A 13,130-nucleotide genomic window follows, 5' to 3' on the forward strand; every position below is an offset into this window, starting at 1 on the left:
ATATATATATATATATATATATATATATATGTGTGTGTGTGTGTGTGTGTGTGTGTATGTGTGTATTATGTACATGTACATATGTGTGTATGTATACATATACATAAGTACATATATATGTACATATACACACATACATAATGTATATACATATATGGAGGTTTATATAGTAGATTTCATATTACATTTTCTTGTTTAAAATGTTTATTAATTTATTAATTTGGGTTTTTTCTATTAGTTTATTTATTTATTCACTTTACATCCAGATCACAGTCCCCCTCTCTTCCCAATCTCCTTCCACTCCCCTCTTTTCCCTTCCCCTCTAAGAGAAGGTAGGTCTCCATATGAATACCAGCCTACCCTGACACATCAAGTCACTGCAGAACTAGGCATATCCTCTACCATTGAGGCCAGACAAGGCAGCCTAGTTAGGGGAACAGGATCCATAGGCAGGCAACACGGTAAGCCCCCTGCTCCAGTTGTTGGAGGATCCTCATGAAGACCAAGCTGCCCATCTGCTGTTTGTGTGTGATGAGTCTATGATCAGGTCAAGTCTTTGTATGCTCTTTGTTTGTGGTTCAGTCTCTAGGAACTCCCAAGAATACATGTGTGTTGAACCTATTGGTCTTCTTGTAGAGCCCCTATCCCTTCCAGGTTCCTCAGTACTTCCTGAAACTCTTCCACAAGACTTCCCAAGCTCAGTCTAATGTTTGGTTGTGGGTCTCTGCATTTGTTTTGGTCAGCTGCTGGGTAGAGCCTTTCAGAAGACAGTTATACTAGGCTTCTGTCTATGAGTCCTGCTGACAGATACAAACATAACCTGAGGCTCCAAGGTAGTTGAAGGAGGAAGGCAGGCCAACAATGTGTTCTTATTAATCCTCTGAGGACAGCTCAGTGTAGTCCCCCCCCCCCAAAAAAAAATGGCAGGGGTTGCTACTGCATTCATTTATGTCCATCTCACAAAGGGCACCTGTCTATCAAGGACAGCACTGACAAATATAGCTGCCAACAGTGTTCTCACATGTTGTATCATTGTGACAAGGCTTTGAACAACAAAAAGGGATCAGTCTCATACTGTGTTCCTGTGAATCCACTACCTGTGCAGTCAAAGAGGTAGTTGTTTCTATGGAGACATTGCTTATTGGCGCATTCATGAAAGTTGAGTTCACAGTAGTCTCCAAGGATTCCAGGTACATAGTCACAGAAGTAAGCCCCAAGAGCATCCTGACACCTGACATCATGTAGACACAGCTGGGATCCACATTCATCAACTTCCAACTCCCAGTTCACACCAGAATACTCTTGAGGACAGACACAAATATATCTTCTTTTCTCATTGTGGCATATAGCCTCATTCATGCAGGGATCAGAAACACAATCATCCACTTACAAGGCACAATGCCTGCCTTGGTATCCAGGCACACAGAAGCAGAAGTAGCCATTGATTCCATTCTAGCACACAGTCCCATGTGGTAAGGGTTGGAAGCATAGTTATTGTTGTCTGTGTCACAGAACCTTCCAGCATATTCAGCAGGACAGATACAGACAGGGTGCTCAGGGACTTTAAAGGTGGTGCCTCCATGTCGGCAGGCATTTCCTCCACAGGAATTAGTAGCAGATTCATAGGTCAGCCCACTGTACCCAGGAGGACTTTGGCACAGGAAGCCCCTCTCTTCTGGGGTATTCATACAAGTGGCAATTCCTTAGCAGGGACTGGAGAAGCAAGGGTCTTTTAGATCTTCACAGTCTTTGTCTAAATTTTTGGCTGTGTCTAAGCAACAATTGTTGTCTTGTAGAAAACCTAGTACATAAAATTGTTTTAGCAAGAAACTAAGAAACACTTAGTATTGTTTTCATTGCAAAATGAAGCCTGGCACCTCAAGTCACTGCAGGACTAGGAACATCCTTTGATCTTAGCTCCTGAACCATTGGTGTTCTGTTCAGGATGTTGTCTCCATTAACAATGATTGCAAGGTTATTTCCCACTTTCTCTTCTATTAGATTTAGTGTATATAGTTTTATGTTGAGGTCTTTGATCCACTTGGACTTGAGATTTGTGCAGGAAGATAAATAAGGATCTATTTGCATTCTTCTACATGCAGACATCCAGTTTCACTTTGTTAATCCTACTGACCCATGAGCATGGAAGATCTTTCCATCTGCAGATATCTTCTTTAATTTCTTTCTTCAGGGACTTGAAGTTCTTGTAATATAGGTCTTTCCCTTGCTTGATTGGAGTTACACCAAAATATTTTATATTATTTGAAAATATACCAAATTTACACCAAAATATTTTATATTATTGGGAAAGGTGTTGTTTCCTGAATTTCTTTCTCAGCCTATTTTATCACTTATATAAAGGAGGGCTACTGATTTTTTTTAGTTAAGTTTGTATCCAGCCAATTTGCTGAAGGTGTTTACCAGCTGAACCACAAGTTTTGTGGTATAATTTTGGGGGTCACTTGTGTATACTATGGTATCATCTGGGAATAGCAATACTTTGACTTCTTCCCTTCCAATTTATATCCCTTTGATCTCCTTTACTTGTCTTATTGCTCTAGCTAGAACTTCAAGTACTGTATTGAAGAGATGTAGACAGTGGACAGCCTTGCCTTGCCTTGCCCCACGTTTTTTGGATTTAATTTAAGTTTCTCTTCACTTAATTTGATTTTGGCTATCAACTTGCCTTATATTGCCTTTATTGTGTTTAGGTATGCACCCTGTATCCCTGGTCTCTCTAAGACTTTTAACATGAAGGGGTGTTGGATTTTGTTAAAGGCTTTTTTTTTTTTTTTAATCATCAAATGAGATGATCATGTGGGCTTTTTTTTTCTTTCAATTTGTTTCATGGTAAATTACATTTCTGTGTATTCAACTATCCCCTGCATCACTAGGATGACGCCTAATTGATCATGGTGGATGATGTTTTTGATGTGCTCTTGGATTCAGTTTGCGACTATTTTATTGAGTATTTTTGTATCAATGTTCATAAGAGTAATTGGTCTGAAATTCTCTTTCTTTGTTGAATCTTTGTGTGGGTTAGGTTTCGGGGTAACTGCGGGCTCATAGAATGAAGTAGGCAATGTTCCTTATACTTCTATTTTGGGGAAACATTTCAGAAGTATTGGTATTAGCTCTTCTTTGAAAGTCTGGTAGAACTGTGTGCTAAAGCCATCTGGAACTCAGCCTTTTTGCTTATTTGTTTTGTAGATGTTTAATGACTGCTTCTATTTTCTTAGGGGTTTTAGAACTGTTTAAATAGTTTACCTGATCTTAATTTAACTTTGGTAAGTTGTATCTATCTAGAAAATTATTCATTTTGTTTAGACTTTTGAAGTAATACCTAATGATTTTTTGAATCTCCTCAGTATCTGTTGTTATAGCTTCCTTTTCATTTCTGATTTTGTTAATTTGGATACTGTCTCTCTAACCTTTAACTTAGTTTAGCTAAGGGTTTATCTATCTTGTTTGTTTTCTCAAAGAACCAACTCTTGGTTTTGTTAAGTCTTTGTCTTCTCTTTGTTTCTAATGGATTGATTTCAGCCCTGAGTTTGATTATTTCATGTCATCTACCCCTCTTGGGTGTGTTTGCTTCTTTTTTCCCTAGAGTTTTCAGGTGTATTTTTAAATCGTTAGTATGAAAGCTCTAATTTCTTTATGAAGGTACTTAATGCTATGAACTTTCCTTTTAGAACTGCTTTCATTGTATCCCATAAATTTGGATATGTTGTGCATTCATTTTCATTGAATGTTTTATTTTCTTTTTTTTATTTCTTCTTTGATCCAGTGGTCAATGAGTAGATAATTGTTTAGTTTCCATGAGTTTGTCAGCTTTCTTTTTTCTGCTTTGTTGAAGCCCAGTTTTAACCCACGGTGATCTGATAGGATGCCAGAAGTTATTTCAATCTTCTTGTATCTATTGAGGCTTACTTTTTGACTTACTTTTTGAGAAGGTTCCATGAAGTGCTAAGAAGAAAATACATTCTTTTGCAGGTTAAATAGTCTATAGATATGTTAGGCCTATTTGATACATAACCTCTGCTAATTTCATTATCTCTCTGTTTAGTTCTGTTTTGATGACCTGTCCATTGTTGAGAGCTTAGGGTTGAAGTCTCACGCTACTAATGTTTGAGATTCCATGTGAGATTTAATCTTTAGTAATGTTTCTTTTACAAATGTGGGTGCCCTTGCATTTGGTGCATAAGTGTTCAGAAATGAGAAATCATCTTGATGGATTTTTCTTTTGATGAGTATGAAGTGTTATTTCCTATCTCTTTTGATTACTTTTGGTTGAAAGTCTATTTAATTAGATAGTAGAATGTCTACTCCAGTTTGACTCTAGGGATCTTCTTTCTGCCCTTTACTCTGAAGTAGTATCTATCTTTGTTGCTGAGGTATATTCATGCATGCAGCAGAACAATAGATCCTGTTTATGCATCCACTCTGTTAGCTTGTGTCTTTTTGTTTGTGAATTAAATCCATTGATGGTGAGAGATGTTAATGACCAGTGATTGTTAGTTTCTGTTATTTTAATAGGCATAATGTTTGTGTGTAAATGTGTTTGATTCTCTTCTTTTGGTTTTGCTGTGAAATTAACTCATTGTGATTTCTTAGGTGTAGTTACCTTCCTGTGTTGGAATTTTCTTTCTACTATCCTCTGTGGGGCTAATTAAATTAAATTTAATTTTGTAATAGAATATCTTGGTTTCCCCGAAATTGAACATTTTTATGGGTATAGTAATTTGGACTGACATCTGTGGTCTCTTAGGATGTGCAAGATATCTATCCAGGCCCTTCTGACTTTTAGAGTCTCTGTTGAGAAGTCAGGTATAATTCTGCCTTTATATGTTACTTGGCCTTTTTCTCTTGCAGCCTTTAATATTATGTCCTTGTTCTATACATTTAGTGTTTTGATTATTATGTAGCAGGAGAATTTTATTTTCTTGTCCAATGTATTTGGTACTCTGTGAGCTTCTTGTATGTTTATAGCCATTTCTTTAAGTTGGGGAAATTTTCTTCTATGATTTTATTGAAGATATTTTCTTGGCCTTTAATCTGGTAATACCCTCCTTCTTCTATTCTTAGGTTTGTCTCTTTCATAGTGTTCCAAATTTCCTGGATGTTTTGTGTTAGAGACTTTATATATTTGGCATTTTCTCTTACTGATGTATCAATTTCTTCTATGATATCTTCTACACCTGAGATTCTCTTTTCCATCTTTTGTATTCTGTTGGTGATACGTGTGTCTGTAGCTCCTCTTCCCTTTCCTAGGTTTTCTATCTCTAGGGTTTCCCACATTTATGTTTTCCTTATTGCATCTATTTCCATTTTCAGATCTTGAACAGTTTTACTCATTTCTTTCACCTGTTTGATTGTATTTTCTTGTATTTCTTTATACTTATTTCCTTCCTCTTTCAAGACTTCTATCTGATTGATTATATTTTCCTGTATTTCTTTAAGGGATTTATTTATCTTTCTCTTTAAAGGCCTCTATAATCTTCATTTAATGGCATTTTCTTGTTCTTCAGGTGTGTTTGGGTATCCAGGGCTTGCTGTAGTAGGAGAGTTGGATTCTGATCATGCCATATTGGCCTAGATTTTGTTGTTTGTGTTCTTCTGCTAGCCTTTAGCCATCTGGTTGTCACTGGTGTTGTCTAGCCTGTTAGTCCCTGGTAGTAACAGACCTCCGTCTCCACATAGATGCCCCCACCCCCACCCCACCTGACCTCTATCACCACATATTAATTTTCTGTGATAATATATTTCATTATGTATTAACAACATTATGATAGTTCACATACACGAGTCATGCACTTTGATGATATTTACCCCCATTATTCTCTCTTATCCCTTCCCATTCTTACCTTTCCTCTTCTCAACTAGTCCCCTACCAACTTCCATGTCTTTCATTTATTTCATTTATTTATTTATTTGCTTACTTATGGTGAACCAATTAGTTTAATTAAGGTTACTTATAGGACTATGTGTGGGTGGGGGATTATTTACAGGAGTGTCAGTGACTTACTAGTGACTAACCTCACACATTCCTGCAATCATTACCTATCTAAAGAAACTTAGAAAGGGGTCCTAGGGACTGCCACCTAACTACCATTAACTACCTTGAGATACTTAGGGAATTGTGGAATACAAGACTCTACTCTTCCACCAGCACTTCTGTTTTTCCATGCTTTTTTCTAGAGTGCTCCCAGAGCCCTGGAGGGAATGATATAAATGTTACACTTAATGTTGAACAGTCAATTCTTATCAGCTATTTGATGAGTTTTGATTCTCTGTAATAACTATAGCCTACTTCATAAAGAAATTCTGCTGACCACAGAGATAAATATTTAGAATGTAGCTTGACAAGATATTATGTATATTTACAAAAACAACAGAAATTACTTCCCACCAGGGCCTAGACATGGGCTTTTGTTAGGTTTATAGTAATAGACATGAACTTCCTCCTTTAGGGCAGGCCTCAAATATAATCAGAGAGCAGTTGGTCAGTCCAATAACAGTCATTCCGCCATTTGTGCCAATGGGCACCTCATGCCACTGGCAGGTCAGTGGTATGGCATGCAGGGTCCATGACTGAGTAAGTCTGTTAATAACAATTCACCCCTACCATCCTGCATAACACACTCTGGTACTATGAAAGCTAGCCAACATAATGGTGGCTTGATTTCTCTTTGTCTATAACCAACCAAAATACATGGTGTCTTCAGGCAGGGTCTTACAATCTAGTTCTGTTAGGTAACCAAGAACAGTGGAAATAAATACCCTGAGTTGTTTGGAGGTCTTCATAGACCTCTCTGGCCAACAATTTATAAGGAAGTAGTCTAGCTTTGACTCTGGGATTTTCATTTAATAGCCTATGGCTTCTGGGAGTCACCTTATCTACCAAAGCAAAGTACCTCTGTTCAAATTTTTTTTTAGCATCCACACTTGTATGTAAAACATTTTTATAGCATCCCTCCCCTCCCTACTTCTATCCTCTACCCATTTGTCTGCTTTGTCTCCTAGGTTTGCTTCTACTTTCAAGTAATAGATACATAAATATATAGGTATATAGTTAGATCATTTTACTTACGTATATAAAACCCAGAAACCAGAAGTGAGAGAAAACATACAATATCTGTCTCTGCTATTGGCCTAATTTGAGCTGCTACTTTTTTTTAAACATCTTCCTTGAAAGCCAAGCTTGTAAATTAGTCTTTATGAAAAAATGCAATTAGGATCATTAAATTATTCAAAGAGCAGAACAGATGTAACTTTAAAATGATCAGTTGTTTGGCCAGTGAGAAAGCTAGACTAGGTTAAGAGACATTAAAAACTGAGTCTCGAAATGTCGGTGCTAGGTGAACTGTTCTCTGTGGAGGGGATATTAAAAGGCCAGATGCCTAGTAGGAGACTAGGGCTGGGAAAGAAAAGGGAAGTTGGATTGTTGGAAAGAGAGGAACCTGAGGCTTGAAGCTGAATGTGTGCCTGTGTGCCTGCGTGCCTATGCTCCTGTGCTCCTTCTGGAGATGTAAATCCCGGGGTCCTCCGAAGGATGGCTGGCTTCTGCAGTGACAGGAGAATGCTCAGAAATTACTGGTGCTCTTGTCTAAATCGTCTCCCGTCTCTGCTGTGACAGACTGGCTGTTCCTCAAATAGCTATCTTCAGTGAAAACAGAAAGCAACACTGAACACACAATCAGTGTCTATTCTCCTCTGCCACACAGAACCCCCACACAAAACCAGTCCTGAGCTCCAAGAACACTACGTCCCTTTTCATTCTAAGAGATAATTGCAGTGCAGTCGTGACCAAAACGAAAAGTCCATTTTTAACCACAGCCTCATAATCACCCCATCCAGATGAAGAAGGCCAAATTCTCTGTGGCTCCGTTCCAACATCCCTGAGACTTATAAAGAAAGGGGTTTGAGGGAAAGTATGGAGGCAGTTGACAAAAAAAAAAAAAAAATGTTTGTACCTAATATGTCTTTTGGAAGAGTGATATCCAAAGCTCAGGAGCTCATCTGGTGACCTACTGAGTGGGGTCATGTCAAAGAGGGTAATGTGTGACCAGAAGATCTCTGTTGGGTTTCTTCTATTAGTCAGGTGCTGGGCACGCCCCTTGAGAGAGAAGTCAAGAAGACTTGGGAACATAATGTAATGTTGCTCCTGTGGGGCCTCAGGTAAGATCCAGCACAGCCTTGTCAGGTCGAGAAAGGCCTGACAGAAGAAGAGGCATGCGAGAGGCAAGCCAAGTAACAAGTAGAAAGGAAGTCAGGTACCCCGAGTTTACAAACGCTATAGCTTCCCATCGGCAGTCTCCAGTGATTATTACTCTAGTTACTCTAGTAATGAAGTTTCGCACTTTCGTTTATTATTTTTTTACTTTTGAAAAATTCTAACCTAATTACTTGACTATTCCATTTCTTTGCTGAAAGCTGTTATGCAGTCGTTCTGAAACATATGCTTTTGTTTTCATTTGCATTTAGACCATGGATTTTGCAATCCTGTCTGAAGTGCTATTTTGAACATAAACAGACTGCACTTACCAGATTGTGCCACTAGGTGGTGCACACATAGTCAATTGTGGATAACAGGGTTTCTCTGCAGATGACAATTCATCATCACAGAGAGCATATAGACAATAGAAGCTACTGGGTCGGGGAGAGAGGTGGAGATAGGAAGCACTCTCAGAAAAGATAGACTTTGTTGCTAACTGAAGAATGGCAGAGCAAAACTATAAAAGTGATAAACCTCAAAGGCATGGCAGAGGGAAAGCCTTGGGAAAGAAGGAACTGCTTACTCCCTGTAATGATGAGTTCCTACTTAACAGGGTCATTGCAGAGGGAATAACAGAATAGTTGAATCATTTAAACTAAATGACATCAAACAGTCCTTCCAAGGTTTTGTTCTGGGCCCTGGAAGCATAGAGATGAAATGGCAGAGCCCTGTCATCAAGTACCATGATATATAGACACAGAAAAAGACAAAACAGCATGATACGAGAGATCAGTTTTGCAAGGTGCAATGGAAGAACAAAGCAGAAAATATTTACTCTGCCAAAGAAAGGAGAGAAGTGGGTTAGGCTTAGGGGTTGGTATACAGGAACTCCATGGAGAGTGTGAGAAGTTCTAGCAGCTCTGGCAGAGAGAACAGCATAAACACAGGCGTAGGGGTTGTGGGGGTTGCAAGGATGCTGTGGATTTGGCGATTAGTTCACTGAGCTGAGCAAGTGCTCACTGAGAGCGCCTCTGCAGCGTGGAGTGAGAGATCTAAGATGAATAGTAGTTCTGAGCCCGTAAGATGTTTCTCATCTATTGAGGAAGATTCACACAGGCGGGGAAGTTGCAATGTGACAGTACAGTTTAAAATGTGGTTCTTTTTGAATTCTGACTCTGTCCTTGAGCCCGTGGTCTGCAGCCCAGGGATTCTGAGAGTACCCGACACCAGAAAAGGGAACCCACAAGTACAGCACCTGGTTGCACTTGACTTTAAGCCTCTCTTGCTCTTTTTTAGAATTCTGAAGTTTGTAGCCAGAAACAGTCAATTATACAAAACCAGACACAAGAGCCAGGACACATACCTGGTGTGTGTGTCTCTTGCCAGGTTTTTCTTCTCATTCTTCTCCACTTAATCCCAAGAACAGAGATGCCATTTAGTAATAGAACTTACAAAAGAATTAAAGCTTTTTGGATAGACAGGCTTTTTTTTTCCTTCTTCACTAATTGTGTCTATCATGAAATTTATGGAAGAAAAAGGGCTACTATGACCTTCTCTCCTGCATGAGCAGAGTTCCAGGCCATGCAGGTTGACTTGGGCAAGGGCAGTTTGAGCCAACTTTGCCTCTGCTAGATTCCACATCTGTGGAAGGAGGACATCTGGCTCCCTTGCTGGCATGTGCGAGTCTGTATTTTATTTCAGTGTGAGAACTCATGCTTGCTACATAGATCAGTGACATCTTGAAGTTGCATTGTTTGCTTGAAGTCAACTGGAATGAGTTATGGGCTGGCAGGAAAGCAGGGATGTGTTACTGAGAAGGGCTCAAAGGGACACAAACTTGCTTGTAGACCCCCGAGAAGTCAGAATCAACCAGTAGAGAATGTGGCAAGAGATTTTTGTTATAGCATATCAAAGTTGAATGGCTAAAGAGAGCACCCTGGGGACAAGGAAGTTTGAGAAGAGATGCTCATGGAAAAAAAAAATGACAGGAATTGAGAACATTTAGCCTGGAGAAACAGACACAGCTGTTACTATGGTCTGAGGCAACAAGAAGTTATGCTACCATTACAGGGCTTCACTTTGTTCAAAGGAGAGCTGAATTAGCAATAAGTAGTGATATCCTGTCAAAGAAAGAGGTGGAACAGAGATAGTTCACACAGCTGGAGGTGGGAAGAGGACATTGAAGAGGGGATTGTATGGAAGATAGATCAAACACAACGACTCCTGTGCTCTAAGTATTAGTGATTCTATGCAAATGATAGTGGCAGCCCCTGTGACTAAGGGTCAGATGTCCTGCAATAAAAGTTCCCCCACCAATACTAAATAGATTATTTTACTGATAATTTATCGTGAGCTATGATTGCCATAATTTAGACTCTAGAGGCAGGATTGGAACTGGCATGTTCCTGCCAGTTAGTGGTGGTGTAGTTTTGAGAAAATAGTTTCCCCTCTTTGAATGTAATCATTCTTCCTCTGGGCAATACTCACCCAGTAGGATTGCCATCGGTCTGAAATGTTATCTTAGAGCTCCTAGCACTGGCTGTGCTGGGACTTTAGTCTACACTAGCCAAAAGACCATTGTTGACTTCCCTAATGCTTAAGCTGAACTTCAGGAAGCCATTCTTGGAAAGTGTCAAGATAAAAAGAGGGTGGAGTGCAATCTGACAAGATATCACTGGGGGAAATACCAGTGAAGAGAAGCTCCTGAAACATGCAGCTTAAACCCACAGCTCTCAGAACAGAGTTTGTGTGACCCTTTACAGAAGACGACGTACTCTGTCCTCAGCACTTCTCTTAGAAAAGAGAAGGAGGCCAACAGGAAGACTGGGGCCTCGCTGAGAGAATGGAATGGGGCATTTTTCTGTGTCCATAGGTAAACCACATTCTTCCCAGGCCTTTCTGTTCGTGATGACAGTATAGGCTTATCTAGATGTGCTCCAATGCCCTCTCAGAAAGGCTATCAATTTTGCCTAGCCTGTATGGTAGAAGAACCCTTAGGACAACCATGTTCCATAAAACATAAACTTGTCTGTGTGTCTAGACATCGTCTTGCATTTCTCCCCTGCCCTGCTAGGCATATGTTTGGCTGTGCAAATCATGGCCCTCACTGTTATGTTTTCTATTGCAGCAACAGCGGCAGCTTGACCTCCTGACGATAACCAGCCCCGGTGAGTAGGCGCTGAGCACCATTTTGTTTGGAATTTCTCAGAGTCATGCCTTGCAGCCTCTCTAGACACAAGCCCTGCCCTCTCTGACTCTCAGAATGAAATCAGTTGATTCTTGCAAGGTTAAAGACATACTTCTTCCTCTGTGTGCTGCCTGGGACAGTTTCCTGTCCCCCAACCCCACCCCAGCCCAGCTCTGTGCTGCCTCCTGACGGGTGACATTGATGCTGCTCTGGGTGACAACTGGATTCCCTGAGTGGTGAAGTTCTCCCCCAAATCACTCACTGCACTCACATATTAAGAAACTGTTCTTGTCTCCTGGGAAATAAGTTTTAAAATTACAGGGAATGGAGAAACAGCCTACACAGTGCTGTAGAGGATGGCTCATGAGCAGGGGCCAATCTGTTAGGTGATGGGTTTTGCTCACTGGCTGGTCTGAGAATCAAAGTGGCTTTTGGTTTTCTCCATTAACAGGGAGTCAAGTCTCAAACAAACAAATAAAAAAAACAAAAACCCTGTGGCCATAGGACCAGAAGGACTTTTCATTCCCTGAGGTTTGACCTCTAGCACAGTGAGAAGTTGAGTTTAGTGATGTCAGAGAAGTATCTTACTCTGGTTTGAAAAATCGAGGCTAAATTGAACTACAGAAACAATTTTTCTTTTATTGATGCCAAGAGATTTCATTGGTGTTTGTGAGTGGGTAAGACAATTCATCTTCACCCATGAGTGATATTCTAAATATTTAAGAGTCACAGTGACCAGCTCCTGTGCCAAACATTAACACTTTGGTCACTGGACTGTGAAAGAATGGGGTCCCAGGGCAGAGGAGCTAGTGTGGCAGAGTGCTCATATGCAAGATGGTGGCTCAGGAAATCACTCTCAGTAAATGTGGAGACATTCAATATCTTGGTAGCCAATATGGACAAACTCTGTTGGCCTTGCCTTCCATCAGGCCTGCTATGCTCATAACCAGTTAGCAAAAAGCCTGAAGACTTGCACTCTGCAGGCAGAACCCTAGCACACATAGGACACTGAGCCCAAATGTAAGGTGTATTTACCCATTTCGGGTGTCATATTTCCATGTGACACAGCTCTTTGACTTGGGGCAACAGAAGAATGAATGTAGAGACCATTGTTGTTACGCCTGTGTCTGTACCTCCTGTAGCCCAGACTGGCCTTCAATTTTCCATGTTGCTTGGGAGGACCTTGAACTGCTGATCCTTATGATTCCACCTCCCAAATGATAGTATTACGTATAAGTGTGCGCCACCATGCCTGGGTGGGCATGATTGAAAACTGTTTAATATATCATATAGATATATTATATATATTATATAGATATATTATATATAGATATATATAATATAATATATAGATATATATATTATATATATATTATATATATATATAGATATAATATATCATGTAAGCTACATCTAGACTTATATGAGTAACATTTCTATATGCTTAACAATTCCATAACTGGGGCAATAGAAGGCCCTTGAGTGACCTGCCATTTCTTCTTCAAGTTACGGCTCAGGGATTGTCTCTGTCCCATCCTATATAGTGACACTCCTGTTGTAAAGCATTTTTTTTTCCAAGTATGCGTGCATTTCCCAGATCAACTGTCCACATCCCATCACATGTAGTCTCTTCTTGGTGTGATGCCTACCTATATTCTGGAGAGGGTTCTAGATATGTCTTCAGCTGTTTTAGAATGACATTTTTAGATTTGTAAACTGCATTTCTTT

At 39.8% G+C, this 13,130-nt stretch overlaps 1 protein-coding gene across 3 annotated transcripts in view; it reads left to right on the forward strand.

Annotated features, from left to right (window-relative positions):
- Agbl4 (ATP/GTP binding protein like 4) overlaps positions 1 to 13,130 on the forward strand; it is a 1,180,502-nt gene that overhangs the window by 846,319 nt on the left and 321,053 nt on the right. For all 3 annotated transcript variants that reach the window (XM_021199658.2, XM_021199659.1, XM_021199657.1), the window contains exon 6: positions 11,343 to 11,382. In XM_021199658.2, the coding sequence (XP_021055317.1) occupies positions 11,343 to 11,382 (40 nt within the window). The remainder of the gene's footprint in view (positions 1 to 11,342; positions 11,383 to 13,130) is intronic.

This window comes from Mus pahari, chromosome 6, assembly GCF_900095145.1.
Source record: "Mus pahari chromosome 6, PAHARI_EIJ_v1.1, whole genome shotgun sequence".
Classification (NCBI taxonomy): Eukaryota; Metazoa; Chordata; class Mammalia; order Rodentia; family Muridae; genus Mus; species Mus pahari.